Source organism: Myotis lucifugus, unplaced genomic scaffold (genome assembly GCF_000147115.1).
Source record: "Myotis lucifugus unplaced genomic scaffold, Myoluc2.0 scaffold_37, whole genome shotgun sequence".
Taxonomy (NCBI): Eukaryota; Metazoa; Chordata; class Mammalia; order Chiroptera; family Vespertilionidae; genus Myotis; species Myotis lucifugus.
Window position 1 is genome coordinate 1884613 of NW_005871085.1, and position 7984 is coordinate 1892596.

General features: G+C 59.6%; 1 protein-coding gene across 1 annotated transcript in view; it reads left to right on the plus strand.

The window, feature by feature from the left end:
* HIVEP3 (human immunodeficiency virus type I enhancer binding protein 3) overlaps positions 1 to 7984 on the plus strand; it is a 102011-nt gene that overhangs the window by 81343 nt on the left and 12684 nt on the right. The window contains exon 5 of the mRNA XM_023752817.1: positions 2954 to 3129. Within this exon, the coding sequence (XP_023608585.1) occupies positions 2954 to 3129 (176 nt within the window). The remainder of the gene's footprint in view (positions 1 to 2953; positions 3130 to 7984) is intronic.

The window sequence follows — 7984 nt, forward strand, 5'->3', positions numbered from 1 at the left end:
CTGGCCCAGCCCACTGTCCATGGTATAGAGGCTTCTCCCCTTCCTCCCTCCCTGAGTTGGGGCTCGGCCAGGTTATCTCCGAGGCCTTTCTGTGTGTGTGCGTCTCCACCTGGGAGGACTGTGTGATATAAGCCGGCTCTGGAGGAAGAAATGACAGCTGCACCCGGTGGCCTGCTTCTGAGTTGGGCTTGAGCCTAAAGCAAAGCCCAGATATGGCAGAAGTCAGGGTGGCTGTGGCCAGTGTGGGAGGGACCTCATGGCGCCCACTATGGCACTGGGGTGAAGGAAAGGGGGACGCTGAGGACGCCATGGTGGCTGAATGTCAGAGGGGAGGGGTGTCATGGACCCGCCGAGCAGAGCCAAAGGGAGGTGGCCAGGTGGTGGAACCTCCAGTGCAAAGAGGAGACCAAGTCTCCCTTCTTTCTTCTGCAGTGGGGAAGGGCGCCCCCCTCAGACCGCTGTGGTAGCGGGCTGGGTCCAGGAAGCCTGCTACGTGAGGGTGAAGTGCTGCACATAGGGTGCTCTTCATAAGAACAAAGAGTCATTTCTCCCCCACCCTCCTCCATGGCCTTCAGTTCCGCCCCTCGAACACGAGGTAGTGCTTTGCCCTAAATCAGGGGAAGAGCTACCTCCAGCCTGAGGACTGGGCACCTGAACTGGCCGGTCAGGGACTGCAGGGGGAGAAAGGGTGGTGGTTTAGACAGCAGTCACTAACCGGTGGTCTGTGGACCACTGGTGGTCCATGAGGTCTGAAAGGTTGGCGACCGCTGGTTTAGACAACTTGAGAGGCATCAGATGCCAGAAAACAGGATCCACCTGTACCCATAGACAGCAGTCCATGTGTGAATGCATGTGTGTGAGTGTGTGTGCGTTTGTGAGTATCAATATGTGGGGTGTGAGGGTGTGTGTCACTGTGTGAGTGAGGGGATTGAGTGAGTGTATGTGAGGTGAGTATGTGAGTACATGAGTGTGTGGGTGTGAGTGTGAATATATATGAGGCATGCCAGCGTGAGTGTGAGTGAGTGTGGTACATGAGTATATGTGAGCAAGTGTGGGTCTAAGAATGAGAATGGGGAGGTAGTGTGTGCATGTGAGCATGTGTGTGTCTAGATGAGAGTGGGGAGATGGTGCGTGTGAGTATGTGAGTGTGTGTGTCTGAGTGTGAGTGGGGAGGCAGTGTGTGTATGTGAATGTGTGTGTGTCTGAGTGTGAGCATGGGGAGGCAGTGTATGTGAGCATGTGTGTGTCTAGGTGAGCATGGGGAGGTGGTGTGTGTGAGTATGTGTGTGTGTATGAGTATGTGAGTGTGGGGAGGCAGTGTAAGTGAGCGTGTGTGTGTCTAGGTGAGCATGGGGAGGCTGTGTATGTGAGTATGTGAGTGTGTGTGTCTGAGTATGTGAGCATGGGGAGGCGGCGTGTGAGTATGTGAGTGTGCGTGTGTGAGTGTGAGCATGGGGGAGGCAGCGTGAGTATGTGGGTGTGTGTATGAGTATGTGAGTGTGGGGAGGCAGTGTAAGTGAGCGTGTGTATGAGTATGTGAGTGTGGGGAGGCAGCGTGTGAGTATGTGAGTGTGTGTGTCTGAGTGAGCATGGGGAGGTGGTGTGTGTGAGTATGTGAGCATGGAGAGGCAATGTGAGTATGTGAGTGTGCGTGTGTGAGTGTGGGGAGGCGGTGTGTATGTGCGTGTGTGTGATGGTGATCACTGTCCTGCCTGCCAGCTCCCCCCAAGTCCCCTCTTTGAAGCCCATCCTGTGATGTCCCCCAGGGTCAGCTGATGGCCCCTGTGGAGCAGGATGGGGTCCCAGCTGCTCTCTCTTCCTCAGTCTCCCAGCACCTCCTGCCCCTCTGTGCCTGCCCCCCATGCTTGAGCTTCACATCACGTGGACAGGGGCGTATTGTAGGGGCGAGTGGGGGACGCAGGCCTCTTGCTGGACCTCGAGGCAGGCTCAGCAGGCTGAGAGGCCACGCCTCCCTCAGGCAGCCATACCCTGGGACCTCCAGGCCTCATGAGTCAGAGAGCACTTCTGGCATTACACCAGGATCCCCTCCCCAGCCCTTCGCCAGCACAGCCTTCCCGCCGCTCCGGAGACTTGCACATCTGTAGCGTTAGACAGGGAGGCATTTGGGTGAGGACGGTATGAGTGAGCCTCATGGGTTTCCTTCCAAGTGGACATAAGAGCATTCTGATGCAGGTCCAATGGCGCTGGTGGCCCTGAGGCCCAGCAGGGGGGTGGCTCCTGAAGGCGGTTAGCAACTCCCACCCACGTGATCTCTGGAGGCCAGACTCTGGGGAGAGGGTGCGGGGCTCCCGATTTCCACATTGTGAGGACAGAGAAATGATGGCTGTCCCTCGTCCTCCCCTCACCGAGCGTCTGGGGGGCTTCCTGGCAGACTTAGCACCGCCGTCGGGGGAGGTGGACGGCAGGTCCAGATCCCAGTTCCATCTCTTTCTGGCTCTGGAGCCTCTGCTCTTAGGGGTTCTTCCTCGTGCTTGTGGTATAATTCAGGTCAAGTGCCCAGCACAGACTGAGCGATCGGACATGGTAGCTGCTAGAGCCGTGGCTGTCACCTTATTTTTTACTCTTTGTATCGCTGGTGGCCCAGAGTGGCCGTTGTTTGTGGGCAGAAGCTGGTGCCCGGCTGGCTCTGGAACAGGGGTCCCTCTGCGGACCTGTGGCCTCACCTCCCGGCAGGAGGCACCAAGGTCTGCTGGCTCTGGGAGGGGAGGAGGGGCCGCCCCAGGCTGAGGGGCAGGGCAGGTGCAGGGGTCCATGCTGGATCCCCAGGGTGCCTTGTCCCCATCACCCAGATGGTTTGCTCTGGCTCTGCGTCCCCCTCTCCCAGCGCCTGCACCGGGCCGGACGCAGCTAGGAAGCGCGCGCATCTTCTGAGGTGGGGACCTGCCTCTTCTCCTCCTTTTGTTTCCTTTACCCTGACGCCTGTTGCTCATAGGTACAAATCAAACGAAGAGTATGTATATGTGCGAGGCCGCGGCCGAGGGAAATATGTTTGTGAGGAGTGTGGAATTCGCTGCAAGAAGCCCAGCATGCTGAAGAAACACATCCGCACCCACACTGACGTCCGGCCCTATGTGTGCAAGCACTGTCACTTTGCTTTTAAAACCAAAGGTAAGAGACAGTCAGCTGGGCCGCTGGCCCTGCCGCTGCAGGCAGCTCCCCTCTGGGAGCCACAGCACAGAGCTCAGGGGCCCAGACCTCTCTGCCTGGGCCTGGGGCACCCCCACTTCCTGGGTTCCCCAATGGCAGAGCAGCTGGCTCCAGACTGCCCCCCAGCCTGTCCTCTTGGACCCCACATGCCCCGCACCTGGCACTCCCCACCGCCTGGCGGCCCTCTTGCACCCTCCTGGTTTGGGTTTGCTCTCATCACCCACCCCTTCCTTTGCATGTGTCCTAAGCCCTTTGTCCACCCACCTGACAAACTCCAGCATCCACACCTGTCACAGCCACGCTTGCATTTGGAAATCCATTCCACTCCGAGCCACTGAATACACTCACGGTCACTTCTCATGCGAGAGTCCACCTCGGCCTCCACCCGCCTCACCACTCAGACCAAGGCCCTGCTCTGCCCAGCTTCTCTGCAGCTCTCGGCACAGGGCCCGGCCTCCCGCATCCAGACTGGCAGCCCTGCCATCCGGCCCGGCCACACTCCACAGCAGAGCAGCGCAGGCCTGGCAGGCACCTGTGAAAGGAAGAAGGGCTGGCTGTTGAGGGCGGGCTCCCACAGGTGTGAGGGCAGGTGGTGGTGGCCGCTGCAGCCGCCCGCCCTGGTGCGGACGAGGGGGCTGAGTCCCTGACCCGGCTCTCTGCTCACCCTGTTGGCTGTTCCTGCGGGACAGGCAGGGACACTGCGCTTGCTCATTGCTCCCCAGTGGCTGAGCAGGCAGGGGGGACTGGGAGAAAGGCCTGGGCCCTCGGCTCCCTGGTGGCTTCAGCCTCTTGTGCTTTGCAGATTCTGGGGTCAGGGTTTGGGCACAAGGACCACGCGGTGTTCAGTAGCTGAGACTCCAGAGCAGGTCGCCCTTTGCCAGTTGTTGACCTTCCTTCTGTTGGTAAAGCCGCAGCTTCGAGGGCTCCACAGCCTCCCTCACTACCTCCTCCTCCTCCTCCTCCTCCTCCTCTTCCTCCTCCTCCTCCTCCTCCTCCTCCTCCTCGTGCAGCCCTTCGGGTCTCTGTGCTAGTCAGGGGCAGCTTATCCCACCACTGGTCATGGCCTCCTCTGAGCGGGTGCCTGTCTCTGGTCTCTAACCCTTGAACAGACCCCCCTCCTCTCGCCATCATCCTCAGTGGAGCTCACTTTCCCGCCAGGTTTTGGTTTGGATGGAGGTGGTCCCCCCTCCTTGTCCTCACCCTCTTCTCTGTTGGTGTCTTATAAACAGTGCTGGATGGGGTCCCCCAGGGCAGCCAGGCCGGGAGCCCTGCCCCTGCCCCCTGTGCATCCAGCCCTGGAGCCTGCCCTGGCCAGGCAGCACCCCCCCACACACAAGGCTGAGTCCCCCAGACGCCCTGCACTCTCACTTCCCCTGGCCTCAGCAGCCCTTGGGGACTTTATGGAGGAGAAAGATGGGAAGGAGTGACTGCCAATTTAAATAACAGTCTTTGACTCTGAATGTCAAAAATCTCTTATCCAAGCACCCCCCCCCCTTGAAGGTGAAGAAAGGGGGTTCCAAAAACCGGAAGTGACTGTTAAAAGCTAGAGCTGTCACCAGAGCCGGGACCTCGTGGGCATCACCCTATCCCATTCCTCCTTGGGAGCACCTCCCCCTTCTCTGGTGGGAGTGGCAACATCAAGTGACCCATCAGGTGGCCTCAGCAGGGGTCATAGCTGTGTCCTTGCTCCCGGGTGCGAGGGCACAGCCCCGAGGAGCCCAGGCTTAAGAGCACCTCCCAGCCCGGGGCCCTGCGGAGCTGCCCTTCGCCTTGGGGAGCTCACCCTGCCAGTGAACCTGAAGCATCCATTCTGCGGGAGCGCCCACCAGGGGCAATCTCCCAGGAGCCCTGGCCCCCTCCCCGCGGCCTGTTTCTGGGGGGAAAGGCCAGGTCTGTGTTTTCCCGGGGCTGTGACACGCCTGGCTCCCTGGCAGGAGCCCCCTTTCTGAGCAGCACCCACACTGGAGCCAGGGAGCCTATCTGCAGCGCTTCCCAGTCCCTGGGAGCCGGGAGGGACAGAGCCCTGGCTGGTCCTGAGCGCATAACCTGAGCAGGGGGCTGGCGCCCCTCCCATGCCCTGGGGGTGGGTCTCAGGGTGCAGGCTGTGTCCAAGTTGTCCTGAAGGCCCGGCCCAGGGGGCTTTGCGATAACCAGAGATCAGGGACCGTGCTAGTTGCTCGCTGCTCACAGAGGCTTCCAGAGGCAGCACCTGCAGAGCCAGCGCAGCAAGCAGATCTGGAATAGAGGCATCTCGGGCTCTGAGAGCACAGGGAGGGCTGGTGGGGAGGGGGTTGAAGCAGAGAACTTCTCACCCCTTGGCTCTCTGCCACGTGAAGGAGTGAGGGAAAGGCCAGGAAAGGAGGCTCCTGTTCCTCCTGGGCTGTCAGGCAGAAGCCACCCCTCCTCTCCCAGCTGCAGCCCCACCGGGCGGCCTCCATCTCTCCCTCCTCCTCCCGCTCAGGCTTTGGCCCAGCCAGGCTGTGGGAGAGCTGAGGCTGGGCCTGGTGGTCCTCAGGGCCTTCTTGTCTGTCTCTGTCTGCCTGTCTGTGTCTCCGTCTCTGTGTTAGATGTTGTGGTGGCAGCTCAGGCCCCTGGGCACTGCTGAGGGGCGCCTCAGTGGGTGGGGTGAGGGAGGGCCCCCTGGGATGTCCCTGTGGAGGCCTGGGGGTCCCTTTCCTCTTCTCAGATGGCCCCCAGAGGCCAAGGGGGTGGCTTGCACCGATCGCCTCAGGGGACAGAGATGACGGGTGGGCGGGCCTCATGGCCCACGGGCTGCAGGGGCAGAGGGAGGAAGGTGGTCAAAGCCGAAGATGGGCCATTGGCTAACGCTCTCAGTGGAGGTTCTGCCTCTTGTCCAGACACCACCATTTTCCATCCACCTGCCTTTCCTCCCTCATTCCAGGACTGTGGGGCCTTTTGGTGGGGGTGGGGTGGGGTGGGGTGGGGTGGGGGTGCGGGTGGATGGGATGACTCGGAGAAGCTGAGGACTCTGCATGGCATCCACGGCTCTGCCCATGGACAGAGGAATGAAGCCCAGGCTTAAAAAGACTCCTGCAGCCGTTGGGTGCACCTCCGCAGCTCACAGAGGATAAAGGCCAGGAGGGGCAGTCAGGGAGGCGCTGGTAGCACTCGGGGCCGCCCATCCAGATTCGCTCCTACCACCCACACAGCCTACCCAGGCACGGTCGCCTGGAAGCCCTGCCTCCTCCCTGCAGTCTCCAGGGCAGGGGAGGGGAAAAGCAATGCCTGGGGCTGTGTGGTACCTTCTCCTAAGAGCCTCTGAGCCCAGACAAGGGCAAAGCCATCTGCATCACCAGCATCATCTCAGCATCTCTCTCCTCCACGCCCAGGGTGGCACATGGTGGAGTCCCCTGGTGCTCAATAGGAGTGATTGTCTTGGGCTGGGATGGCACAAGGGATGGGAAGGAAGAAGGTCCCATGTGGTAGGTGTCTGCCCTCTGCCAGGCACTCTCTGCTGCCACTCTACCTGCTCTCTCAGCAGCTGACCAGCGGCCTGAGAGGTGGGTATTACTTTAGAGTTGCAGAAACTGAGGCGCAGAGGTTAATAAACTTGCCCAGGAGCACACAGCCAGCAAGTGGCAGAGCCCAAATGCAAACCCAAGGCCGCCAAGCTCCTAGACCACCCTGGCTCCATTGGGCCACGTGGAGAGGCAAGGCCCTGGAGTCCTGAGACGCGGGTCTAGACAGGGCTCTGCGCGAACTGGCAGCGTGGCCTTGCTGGCTGGTTCACTGTGCTGGTTGGCAGGAGCCCTCCCGTGGCATCCCAGCGGCGGAGACAGTCAATGGTGTCATCAGCACTGAGATGCAGAGCGAGGGCACAAGCAGGAACCTGGGCCCGGTGGGGGTTGGATTGCATGGTCTGTGAGGTTCCTTCCAAGACTTTGCTTCTGTGATGAAAGAGCATTTCCCACACGTGGCTGTTGTGCACCATTGTGTGCTCGGCATCTCACTTGGTTGAAAAGAGACCCAGACCTTCCAGGCGGAACATGTACAACAAATGACATCATAGCCAGAACGGGCAACGCCCACGGTCCTCTGTGGTCTGGGGAAGTCAGGGGCTGGGCGGCTGGGGAGCTGGGGGCGGGATGGTCCCAGAACCTCAGGAGACAGTTTGTGTCTCTGGCCCATGGAAGACCCCAGCTGCCTTTGCCACCCCTGACGTCCCATTCAGGGTTTGCCCACTCATGACAGTGAGGGCGTGGCCCCTGATGCTGGGTAGGGGCCGTTGGAAACCCTTTGGCCTCAGGATTCTCTGGAAGTGATGACTCTGCTCCCAATTTGGTTAGCAGTAAAGGACCTAGGTTTCTGCCCGGTTATAAGAGGAAAATTGGAGGTGAGAAAGGCAGTCATGAACTACGACTAAGGGGAGGAAAGAAAAGACACAGCTCCTCTTCCATCCCTGTTGCCCTTGACCTCCACACTTCAAGAAATCCAAGCTTGAGGTTCCCATTACCCTCCCAGCAAAACCCTAAAGGCTCCTTAAAATTCTCAGTGTGATTAAGAACCACCCTTTGGTTCGCCTACCCATCCATCGTCTACCCTCCCATTTATCCATTTCTCCCATCCTCACATATAATAGTTTGCCTTCCTATCTACATCTCCCCACTGGTTTTCTCATTCTATATGTCCCTCCCCTTCTCACATTTGTCCTCCCACCAGTCCATCCTTCCATACATTTCTTTATCCTCCTGCCTGTCTGGCCTCCCATGCGTGTAAATGTGCATGCATCCATTCACCCATTCATTCATGTCTATCCTCCTATCCAGTTCTCCATCCTCCCATCTGTTTATTGACC